The sequence below is a fragment of the Otolemur garnettii genome, unplaced genomic scaffold, assembly GCF_000181295.1.
Source record: "Otolemur garnettii isolate 467f Iridium unplaced genomic scaffold, OtoGar3 scaffold00542, whole genome shotgun sequence".
Lineage (NCBI taxonomy): Eukaryota > Metazoa > Chordata > Mammalia > Primates > Galagidae > Otolemur > Otolemur garnettii.
In genome coordinates this window covers 1005-14144 of record NW_003852937.1, presented here as the reverse complement: position 1 = coordinate 14144, position 13140 = coordinate 1005, and the positions used below count along the sequence as shown (strand labels likewise).

The window sequence follows — 13140 nt, the reverse complement described above, 5'->3', positions numbered from 1 at the left end:
AGGATGAAAATTATTTTGTTGAAGGATATTGAAGGTGGATGACCATGCTCTCCTGGCTTGGAAAGTTTCAGTTGAAAAGTCAGCTGTCAATCTAATGGTTCTACCCTTGTAGGTCAATTGGTGCTTATTCCTAGCTGCTTGCAGGATTTTCTCCTTCATCTTGACTTTGGACAGGTTCATTACGATGTGTCTTGGAGAGGTTCTGTTACAGCTGAGATGACCCAGGGTTCAATATCCATTTGAAAGGAGTGTGTCAGGATCTTTAGTAAAACTTGGGAAGTTTTCATTTATGATAGTCTCCAATAGGGATTCCATACCTTTGGGACAATCTTGTTCCCCTTAGGGATTTCTATTATCCATATGTTTGAATGTTTCATGGCATTACTTAGTTCTCTAAGTGCCTACTCTGCTTTCTCTCTCTTCTTTTCTGACTCTGTTACTACCTGTGTTAACTTGAAGACTTTGTCTTCTAACTCTGATGTTCTTTTTTTCTCCATGGGCTAATCTAAGTATCTAAAGTATCTTTTTGATACTTTTTACCGCTTCTTTATATTCACTGAATGTCTCCTTCAGTTCTTTAAGCTCATCTATATCTTTTCTATATTCTATATATTTTCTACAAATCTCTCATCTGACTTTTGGTTCTGTATTTCTATTTTCTTTTTCAATCCCTTTATTGATTTAATCATCTATATTTTAAATCCCCTTTCTGTCAACTCCATTAATTCTTTATAGGAGGAGTCTTCTTTAAAAATTGCCTTGTGGTCCCTTGGAGTAGTTTCTGTAATTTGTTTATTCGTGGTACCTGAATTTTTCTTTTGGTTCCTTCTCATGTGTGCTTTCTTCTTGTTCACTTCCTTGTGCACCTTTTTCCTTCTCACTTCCTCCTTTGATTCAAGTTACTTTGTCTCAGAGTTTAAGTGAGGAAGAGACCTCTTGGTATGGGATCAGAAGGCAGAAAAGGGTTACAGCAAGCAAAGAGAAGCAAGAAGAAAGGTGTGTCCAATAATGCCCATCATTAGTCGAAAGGGAAATGCAAATCCACGCTACCATGAGGTACCACATCTACCTAGTAGGAGGGTTAGAATACAACAGCCACTTAGCTGATTATAATCAACAGATGTTGGCAAGAATGCAGCAAAATTAGAACCTCCACATATTGTTTTTGGGAATGTGAAATGGTAGTATGGACGTCTGAAAATGTTTATTCTTCCTATCCATGAGCATGATATATTTTTCCATTTGTTTATATCCTCCGAATTTTCTTCCTCAGGCTTCCAAAGTTCTCTTTGTTGAGATCTTTTACCTGCTTGGTTAAGTATATTCCTTGTACTTTTTTGTAGCTATTGTGAGTGACATTGAGTCTTCAATTTAAATCTTGACTATTTAGTGTATAGGAATTATACTATTTTATGTACATTGATCATGTATCCTGATACTTTGCTGAATTTATTTATCATTACCCATACAGTGTTCCCCCCATTCAAGGCTGGACAAGGTTTCCTGGTTCCAGATCTGAACAAACAGACTTTTTCTCTCCAAACTGGACTCTCTGAATACCCCCTGTCACTTTTTTCCGGAGCAGGGGGGAATTGCATTCATTTATTAATACCCTCATTCAGTTGCTAATCAACATTGAAGTCTGCCACTTCCTGACCTAATGTAATTCCCCAAATGGTATTAAGCTCCTGGATGAAAGCCCCAAAGAGAGAGTTTTCAACTTGGGTCTCCTCACCTCTTTCAGAGGCTCTGGTGCCTTTACTTCCTTTTATTCCATTCTATTTAATAAATCCTACCTTGTCACTGATCTCTGTGGTCCATGGGTTCATTCTTCAAATGTCTGAGACCAAGGGTCTACTACAGAAAGAATTTTTGGTAACATTACAGAAAACTCTTCATGGGTTCTATTGAGTTTTTTACATACCACATCATATCATCAGGATAGAGTGATAGTTAGATATCCTTTTTCCTGATTAGGAAACTCTTAATTTCCTTCTGAACCCTGACTACTCTGGCTAGGACTCAAGCACTCCATTGAATAGAAATTGTAAGAGCAGGCATCCTTGTCATGTTCCATTTGTTAGGAGGAATGCTTTCAACTTTTTCCAAGTTTGCCTAGTTTGTTGTGGGTTTTTAATCATGAAAGGATGTGAATTTTGTTGAATACTTTTTCTACATCTTTTAAGGCAATCTAATGGTCTACATTTTTGCTTCTGTTTATGTGGTGAATCACATTTATTTATTTACATATCTTAATTGTCCTATTTCTCTGGAAAGAAGTCCACTTCATTATGGTGGAATTTTTTTTTTTTCTTTTGGTGTTCTGTTGAATTCAGTTTGCTAGTATTTTATTGAGGATTTTTGTATCCATGTTTATAAGGAATGTCTATAGTTTTCTTTGATGTTCTGTCTTTTTCTGATTCTGGTATCAAGGTGAAAAAATGTTCACAAGCTAACTATATGATACAAAGTTAATATTCAGAAATTATAGAGAATTTATGCAAATTAGCAATAAAGGAGAAAAAAAAAAAAAACTGTTGAAATTGGGCCAAAGACATGGAGAGAAGCTTTCCAAAAGAGAAAAGACAAATGCTAATAAACATATGAAAAAATGGTCAATGTCATTAATCATCAGGAAAATCCAAATTAAAAACACATGAGATAACACCTTGGTCCATAGAATGGCTTTTATTAAAAAGTCAACAAACAATACATGCTGACATCGATGCAGAGAAAACATAGTACTTATACACTATTGATAGGGTGGCAAATCTATGTAAAACTGTATGGAGATAACTCAGAGAAACTAAAAGTTGATGTACCATTCAATCCAGAATATCAATATTGTGTATTTACCAAAAAGGAAAGAAGATTTTTTGTCAGAAAGACACTTGCACTTGAATGTTTACTTCAGCACAATTAACAATTGCAAGGATGTGGTGTCAACCCAAGTACTTATCAATTTATGGGCAGATTAATAAAATGTGGCATATGTATACATAGAGTACTACTCAGTCACAAAGAAGATGAATTAATACCTTTTGCAACAATCTGAATGAAACTGGAAAAAGTTCCATTTTCCTAAGTGAAGTAGACATCTGGAGAACAATTACAGAACTAAAAATAGACCTGCCATTTGACCCTGCAATTCCTTTATTAGGTATTTGGTCCAGAAGACCAAAAACCACATTACAACAAAGATATTTGTATCAGAATGTTTATTGCAGCCCAATTCATAATAGCCAGGTCATGGGAGAAGCTCAAGTGTCCATCGACCCACGAATGGAACAATAAATTGTGGTATATGTACACCATGGAATACTATGCAGCCCTAAAGAAAGATGGAGACTTTACCTCCTTCATGTTTACATGGATGGAGCTGGAAAATGTTCTTCTTAGCAAAGTATCTCAAGAATGGAAGAAAAAGTATCCAATGTACACACCCCTACTATGAAACTAGTTTATAGCTTTCATATGAAAACTATAACCTAATTATAGCCTAAGAATATGGGGGGGGAGGATGAGTGGAGGGAGGGTGATTGGTGAGATCACCTCTATGGTTTATCTTACAAGGGTACAAGTGAATCTTTCTAAAAGTAGAATATAAACATCTTAACACAATAACTAAGAAAATAACATAAAGGCTATGTTAACCAGTTTGATGAAAATATTTCAAATTGTATATGAAAATACCACACTGTAGCCCATGATTGCATGAATGTGCACAGCTATCATTTAATAAAAAAATGGTAAAACAAACTCCATAAGTACTTGCTATTAAATTTGAACTGACTGATAACCACACATGTACACAGAGGAAAGTAAAACTCAGTGAAAATCCACTAGGAGGGAAGCAGGAGTAGAGGAGACAGAAAAACCTACCTATTTTGGTATAGTGAATTCTATTTGGATGATGGGAACACCTAGAGACAGGATTCAAGAATTATAAGAGGAATCCATTTTGCCTAAAACATTTGTACCCATTTTGATGTTTTAAAAAACAAGACAGACAAATGGCTAAGAAATGTGTGAAAAACACCCAACACCTTTAATCCACAGAGAGATGCAAATTAAAACCATAAAGTGATACCCCCAAATCCCTGCCACTGTGGTGGTCTGGGTCCCCACAATCATTGCTGGGGTCTGCACTGAGGGCAGTCACTGTAAGAAAAGACTCAGACTCAGCTCAGGTGAAATAACAGATGGGAGCCTGTGAAAGGAATATACCTAGTAGCATCAAGCAAGTGAAGCCGTGGCCCATTATCCCAACGGTCTCTTTACTCAGACCAAAACCATAAACCACTCTGACAACATAAAGCATAAAGTTATATTTAAGTTACTCAAAGCACAGTATCCTAAGTAAACTTTAACCATTCAAAAGGGAAACAAAAGTAGGGAAATCATGCAAGCACATCATGTGATTACATCATACACTTTACAAATTAGTGGGTAAACTTTAACTTGCTTAAGTCACTTCCATGATTCCCATCTATACCTGGTCAAGACTTAGGCTTAATCATCTTTAGTTGCTAAGCATTCCATTCTCAGCCATAAGATAGTAATCAAGCCATCTGTGGCACCTGGAGGGGCAGGGTTCTGGACTCTGGTCAAACAGGACGGACCAGACATCCTGTGTAAACCACCAGGCTATCTCTAGCCTTTAGTGGAATGTGTCAGCACCTATGGGGTTTGAGGAACCTGGACTCTGGTCAATAATCTCTCCAGAAATGCCTGGCCTAAACTACACTAGAAACCTAACTCCCACATGTCATAATGGCCATTATTCAAAAGTAAAAAGAAGTGGATAGATGCTGGCATGCATGCAAAGAACAAGATGCTTAAACATAGTCAGTGGGACTACAAATAAGTATAAGCTCTATAGAAAGCAGTATGGAAATTCCCCAAATATTAAAGGTAAAGAGAAGTCATTTTATAAAAAGGCACAGGCACTCAAATGTTTATTGTAGCACAATTCACAATTGCAAAGATGTGGAATCAATCTATGTGCCTATCAATTCATTTGTCCATAAAGAAAATATGGTATATTGAATATATATCATGAATTACTATTCAGTCATAAAAATGAATGAAATAATGTCTTTTCCACACACTTAGATAGAATGGAGACTATTGTTCTAAGTGAAGTATTTCAGAAATGGAAAACCAAACACTGTGTGTTCTCATATATCATTCAAAACCAGGAATAGGGAAAAGTGGGAGACAGAAGGAAAGACACAGGCCTATGGAGTGCAATGAATATTATTCTGATTATAGGCACACCAAAGACCTGACTCAACCATGATAGAAGGAGTCCAATTAAACAAAAACATTTGTACCTCCTTAATAATTTGACTTATTAATTTTAAAAATTAAAAGAAAAAAGGAAAATATATACTGTACAACAAAATGGAGTAGAAAGCTGCTGGGGTAATGTAGTATGGCAAAATAATTGTTGGAAATGCAATTTAATAATGACTGATTGATTTTTCAAACCATTAGTTATATTCTTTTAAAATATGTATGTACCTAATAATACTATTTCAACATAGAACTCAAAAGAAGTGAATTAATAAGTAATGACCATGTAATAAACAATTCTGACTCACTGTTTATTGCATATGTACAACAGCAAGCTTATAGAAAGATTTAAACTAGATAATTAACCATTACAAAATGCATACTCACACACACACTACACTAATACTGAATACTCACTTTTGTAACTTCTCATGAAAAATTTTCCAAGAATATTCTATAACCTCATAATTCCAGGTAAGTTAATATGAAATACAGTACTGTGCTCCCAATACAGTGCTGCTAGCTGCTTGGCCAGTGGTTATGTGTAATATAGCCTTTCATTTTCAATAATAATTAATGAAAATAAATAACACTTAAAACCAATTCCTCTATCCCACCACCACATTAGAAGAAACATAGAGACCAGTTTCAGCTTCACAATAAATACTCTAATTACAGTTTATTTAAATAGAAGTCTATAACCAAAAACTAAAAATCTGTATAATTTTTAATTCTCATATACTACTAAAGAAAGAGGCAAAAAAGACAATGTACAGTCACCATTTCTATTATATGAATTATAAGTAAAGTAGAACAAGGTTCTTTCTTGTGAAAATTTAATGCATTAAATTCATATACTATAAAAACCAAATTCAGAAATGGAATTATCTGAACACGCATAAAAAATTAAGTTGAAATTACTTTTAGTTATGTGGAAGTTAAATAGAAGAAAGAAAATAACACATAGTGTAAAATCATAAGACACAATTAGTAGAGTGGGTCAACAAGCCAGTGATATTTTTACTGAATATACTTAATAAAATTGATAAAAGATTATTTAAGAACGTATCTGATGAGGCACAAATATTTTATTTCTAGATTAATTTTAGATATTTCTTTTGGATATTACAGATAAAAAACAAGGAATGATCCATCTTATAAATATAATTTAATACCCATTTCAAATAAAATTCCCAACATACACAAATGACCAAAATATAGTAATAAAAGATACCTGAGTAAGCACTACATGTACGAAACAAATTGAGTTTCTTAAACAAACAATCCTATAAATATATTCTACAAAGTCAGATCACATCACTAATGAATAACATTTCAAATAAAACTCTTACACAAAGGCTTCCAGGAATCAAAAAAGAAATGCTTCCCAGCATAGTCTTAATAGCAAGAACTTTCAAGAGCCTAACAATGAATAAAAGCATAATGCAATCTCCCTGTGAACATGGATGAAGAAATAAATCTCACTTCTAAGATAATACATGCACTGATCTTTTTAAAGGGATGATACAGAATAACCAGGATGAATTTATCTCAGAAACACAAGACTAGTTTAACATTTACAAGGAATAAAAGTAATATAACTTATACACATTATACAGAGAAAACAAATATAATTTAAAATTCCATAAAAATACAATATTGATTTAATGCAAAATATATTATAAAAAGGGAATATTGTAATATTACTGAAATATGAGAAAGTTATGATAAAAAATTTTAAATATAATTGAAATGTTGAAATCTTCTGGTCAAAAAGAGGAAATATTACACGTATAATATACATAGAACCTTCATTGTACTTTCTCTTCATCATTGAAAAAAATATTTTTTTTTACTTTTCTTTTTTTTGAGACAGAGTCTCACTTTGTCACTCTGGTAGAGTGCTGCAGCTTTAAAAAAATTTTATGGCACCAGGGGGAAAAAGTGTGATTATAACAGATAAAATAGTAGTTTACATCAAAAATCCAGAAAATTCTATACTTGAATTACAGGATTTAATACACAAAATCAATGAAGTAGCTGGATATAAGCTCAACATGCAAACCTCAGTTGTATTTCTACAGCAAAATAAAGAAAATTTTAAAATAAGGATGCTATTACAAAAGCATAAATGGAAAATAGCTAGATTTCTCACTGACTTCAATACCAAATATACAAAATATGACAGAGGGAAATTAAAGAAAACCTAATAGGTTTCCAGAAATAGCAGGATATTGCTCGGAAAAGTCAACTTTATAAAGAGGCAGAATATTAAAATATGACAGTCCCAAACATCATCCCAGGAAAATTATTTTCAAACAATTTTTATTGAGATGTCAAGTACATTGTATACATTTGATCCATTTAGGTATATAAATAAGTAAACTTTTAGTATATTTGCAGATTCACAACTAAAATCACCTCTGAAGTTTGCAAAATTTTCATCACCCCAAAATGAAAAAATGTAATTTATGGTCACATCTTATCCCAATCTCCCCTTAGCTTTTGGCAACCACTAGTCCACTTTCTCCATGGGTTTGTCTATTCCTGATATTTCATATAAACAGATGCACATAACATGCAACTTTAACAAGGTGACATGCCACAAACACAATGCTCAGCAAATAGAGCCAGACACAAAAGAAATGATTTCCTGTTTTTTTGTGGTGTATTATACTGCAAATATTTTTCATCTTTTCATTTATAAACAAATAACAATTTATGTGGACTTATTCAATCAAAATATTATTTCCATTTCACAAAATACAAAATTCTAGAGCCGAATCCAAACTCAGGTGCTTTACTTTGAAAGCTTGTGCTTACAGATGTAAATTTTTGGAGATCCACATTCATCCAATCGAAGTCTACCTGAGGTTAGTACAACACAGTTATGTTTACCAGGTTTTGTTTTGACTATTCTGCAATAGAGAAAAATACATATTTCTGTCATACTTTATAGGGATAATCCATGAAATAAGAGTATTTTCCATGTAATTTAAGAAAATATTTTATGGATACAATTAATGACATTTTAATGCAATGTTAGTAAGAGTTGCTATTATGAAAACTGAACACAGTAGTCTCCCATATCTATAGGGGATGTGCTTCAAGACCAACAGTAAATTCCTGAAGCCACCTATTTTACTGAATTCAACGTATACTATCTTTATTCTATATACATACACTCCTGTGGTAATGTTTTATAAATTAGGTACTGCTGGGCATGATGGCTCATGCCACTAACCCCCACAATTGGGAGGCCCAGGTGCATGGATTGCCTGAGCTCACAGGTTCAAGACCAGACTGAGTCAGAGCTAGACCTCATCTCTAAAAATGGCTGGGAATTGTGGCAGGCACCTGTTAACCCAGCTACTCTGGAGGCTGAGGCAAGAGAGTCACATGAACTCAAGAGTTTTAGGTTGCTGTGAGCTATGACACCGTGTCACCCTACCAAGGGTGACAAAGTGAGACTCTGTCTCAAAAAAACACACCAAAAAAAAAAAAAATAGGTACAAGAAGGGATTGAAAACAACTAAGAGTAAGTACAACAACACACTAGCATCACTACTTTTTGCCTTTGGGTGATTATTAAGTAAAATAGGAAGTGCTTGAATGTGAGCCCTGCAGTATTACTACAACTGGTCTGCTCCCCAAAGTGCTTCTATGTGATTGATAGGTGGGTCACCTCTAGTGTGTAGATCTGCTGGTCAAATAGATGATTCAGGGCCCAGGCAAAACAGAGTAGACCCATGTGAAATTTCATCCTGCTACTGACTCAGAACAGTGAGCTCATAAAATGTTTTTTTCTCAAATGTTCATTTCAAAATATTTTGAACATGGTTCACTACATTTATCTCAAACTACAAAAAGTAAAACCATCAATAAGGGGAGCCTACTGTGGTCCATTCTTTAATATTTATGTCAACATTTCCCTAACTTTCAACATCTTCTTCATGTCTGTAATTCAATTTAAGCTTACTTACATTAGTCTGCTGTGTTTTTCCTGTTTATAATTTTCCTACTAAATAGCATCATTGAAAAAGACTTACTTCAGTTTGAAAGTTGAGCCATTTATTGACACCCATGGATGACCACTGCTCTGACGAGAGACTCCAATCCATGACCAAAGTGACAGGGAGTCCAGAAATTTCTATAGCAACATAAATATTCTATATTTAAATAATTATTAAAGATTTTACCAATTTTAAAAGTGCAAGTACTCAGTTCTTTCATTAGATCTACAATTGTCAAAACAAAATTAATATTTGAAGCAATATTAAAGTTGAAAACCACTTAATATATTACTAAAAACTTTCACAAATGTGTGTAATTCTGGCTTAAAATAAACTCTTAAAGACTTACACTCAGTAATTTCATTTTTCTGCTTTCATTTATTTTGAAAATTACAACCCATGTAATTTAATAGGAACATATGTTGCAAAACAAATATAGCATGAACTAAAATAAATTTCCAGACACTATACATAAATTTCTCCTGATGGTAATATTAAGTCCATGTATATTTCTACTATGTTTCTTTGAGTTTAGGGTTTTGAAGGGAATTGAAAGGGCTGCCATTAAGGAAATGAGAGATGTAGATGCCAAAAATACTGGTTGGTGCATACCACACAATTCTTTAACTAATTGAGTCCCCACTGTTATCTGTTTTGGTGTAAGTGGAACACAAGTGGCCCCCAAACAGGTGCTACTCTCTGCTAAATGCCATTACAAACTCTGAAATTTATGAAAGACTCAGGCAAAGGAGTCTTTGAAAGGAAGAAAGAGAAGGTGGAATGGTTTGAGACCCCAGGATCAAGGATCAACAAAGTGTCCGGGCATCTTAAGTTCCCTACTCAACAGAAGAAAGTGTCCCCAGCCTGCAGTTTCCCAGAACCCAACTTGACAATAAAAGATGCTTCAGTGAGCTAAGCTCATTTCTGGAAGAGAGATCTAACAGGAGACCCCTTCACAATAAGAAGCCAGAGGAAGAGCTGCTCTGCCACCAGGAGACACCAGAGTAGTTATAATTGAGGGGACGAACAAATGAATCCCAGGACTAGAAGTTCCCCATCCAAGAAGCCTCTATGTCATTGGTTGCATGAGACTCACATCCCCCATCCAGACACACCAGATAGAATGGATTTTAAAATGTTCTATGTGCATCATACTGTAGTGAAAGTTAACAAACTCCAGCTCACTGCATTAATATGGGTGAAGTGCACGAACATCACACAGGGTAAAGGAGACAGACATGAAAGTGCACACTGTCACTTATGAAAATTCAAACACTGGTGAAGTTTGTAATATTAACATTCAGGACAGTGGTTTGAGAAGGAGGGAGAAGGGCTACTGGGGCTAGAAACCCCTATTTGATTTTCTGATGTGTATTATAGGCGTCCATTCACTCTGTGATAAATTTGTACAATCACAATGTGTTTATATATAGTACAGTTAAATTGCAAAATTAAATTTAGAATAAAAGCGTTTATAGAAGCATCATTTTCCATGAGCAACAAGAATTGGTAATACTTAATACACATTAGCTTATGAATAGAAGTGCATAGTGAAGTCACACAACAGAATAATGTATAAACCTGTAAACAATTAAGCTAAAATATGTACAAGAATATGATGAATTCTACAAATGTAAAATTGACTGAAATAAGCTTCTACTAAAATGTTTGAAACATTTAACATCTTACCATTTCTTCTTCACTATCTATGTAAAGCAGGCTGGAGTTCTTAGAAGCACAGGCCATCAAACTCTCCTTCCAAGTTTTTAATTCCTTACCAACGTAATAACAATTGCTGGAATATGTGACCCACTCCTCTGGACAACGACCACATTGATATGCTGAAGAAAAACTATGAATTACTATCTCCACAATATGATTTTTTAATAAGATTATCAGTTTACACATTTTCAAAGATATAAAAATGTGTGTACCTGTCTTTACATCCTCATAGGCTGTAAAGAAAAGCACACATACATATGCACAGAAAAGCATCAGCCTCTCATCCCCTAATCATATTGCCATACAAAAAAACACATCAAACAAAAGCCCACCCTTCAAATATCTGAAAAATCACTTACAAAACTACTTTTCTTGGAAAAATCAAAATGATTTAACTGTTACCAAATGGCAGCAGTAGCAATTTGAGTCAAATAAGCAAAAAGAGGGTGTAATGATTTCAAATGAGTATTTATACATTTTATTGAAGATAAGAGAATGCCCCCCTATCACTTTTATCTCTGGATATTTATTATTCAATATTTCATTATCCTTAAATATATCTATGATCATTTTTGCACAGCCAAAGATCAAAACAAAATATAAAATGACTAATATCAGTACCTTTCTGAGTTCCTCTGGCCTGCGAAGAATTGCTTTGCATCTGTGCTTTTGTAGCTAGAAAAATTAGAGTAATCCTTATTAAAAATTAGTATCTAAATAAGTCACAATAATTTTAGTCTTTGAAATATGGTATGCTGCTTAGAATTATCTGTGGTAAAACTGGTTTTAGCCAGAAAAAATAAATAAGATTAAAGAAGATTTGAGGGGAAAAATCTTTTCAGAGCCTACAAAACCAAGCTTATCACTTCTGCGTACTTCATATATGGTGATACTGGAATTATTTGATTTAATCACTTTCAAATATTATTTTCTATTTCTCAGTATGCTTTCCAGACTCCTAAAATAGGTCTGTGTTATGAAATTTTAATATGTACATATAATTAAAAGCAAAGACTTTCTACAATTATTCTTTTATTTATACTTTGAAAAATTCTGAATAACCTTTCCTCATTTAGTCCAAAACATACTTAAAAATGAACATTCTATGGCTTGATCTTATGAAGTGTTTAGAAATACTTTAAATAATTCTTGCAAAACAAAACATACTTACGGGCAATGATAAGTCTGGTTACCACAGTGAACGTTAAGACAAGAGAGATGATTCCCAGAATCCCAGCAATGAGCTTCTCTGGAGGGAATGGTGAACCTGCAGGGAGAGAAATGGAAACACTGAGAAAGGAGAGACGGGGACAGTTTGTTAGAATACGTATAAGAGACCCAAGAGACCCCGGATACACAGAGAATCACCAAGCCCACACCTACCACAGGGATCTTTCTCTCAGAATATACCACTGCATTCTCAGTAAATGTTATGCTCCATGAGTTGTTGGAAAAAGACTACAGATTTCAACAACATGTGAGTAAAATTTGTCTGTATCTTTCATATTAAAATAGTATATGTCAACTCAGAACTCTGATGTTTATGAATAAAACTATGTGGGCATGCCCTGCTCTTTCTCCACACCCCTGCACCACAACTGCCCATCCTGGAGCAGTTTTACTGACGAGCTATTTAGAGCTTTACCTTTGCAGTGGTAAGATGTGTCATCCACTTGAAAATCTTGAGCTGCTCTTTGAAGGCGTAATTCCACATAGGTTATTTCTTGTTCACATTCTGAAACGGAGCTTTTAGTACCCTTAGGTTTCCTTTGCTGCTTCCTTGGTTTTGGGGGAAGATTCAGTTCAGAATAGATCACTCTTTGGTTATCCATCTCTGCAACTGTGAGATGTCAGGGACTGTGCTCTATGATACCTGGTTTTAAGAGAGTAGTAAATGGTTTATATAAGGACAAGATCCCTAGTGCAATCACAAAAGATGAGGCAGTAAGTGGATATTGGTTCTGATTTGGCTTTGAAGAATCTAAATTTCTCACTCTAAGTTCCTTAAAACTTACCCGATTGATTTAAGATAAATATTTTTGTTGTTGTTGTTGCAGTTTGGCTGAGACTGAGCTTGAACCCACCACCCTCAGCCTATGGGGCCAGT

The 13140-nt window shown here is 34.3% G+C and overlaps 2 protein-coding genes across 2 annotated transcripts in view; both read right to left on the bottom strand.

The window, feature by feature from the left end:
• Positions 1-8098: 8098 nt before the first annotated feature.
• On the bottom strand, positions 8099-12865 carry LOC100954597 (NKG2-A/NKG2-B type II integral membrane protein-like). Its single transcript, XM_012814017.1, has 6 exons — positions 12679-12865; positions 12205-12300; positions 11655-11708; positions 11001-11152; positions 9348-9448; positions 8099-8216 (listed from the first exon to the last, which is right to left on the bottom strand). The coding sequence occupies exons 1-6, from the start codon at positions 12863-12865 to the stop codon at positions 8099-8101; spliced, it is 708 nt and encodes a 235-aa protein (XP_012669471.1).
• Positions 12866-12883: 18 nt separating this feature from the next.
• The window catches only part of LOC105888422 (NKG2-A/NKG2-B type II integral membrane protein-like), a 1031-nt gene continuing 774 nt past the window's right edge, over positions 12884-13140 (bottom strand). The window contains exon 3 of the mRNA XM_012814016.1: positions 12884-12906. Within this exon, the coding sequence (XP_012669470.1) occupies positions 12884-12906 (23 nt within the window). The remainder of the gene's footprint in view (positions 12907-13140) is intronic.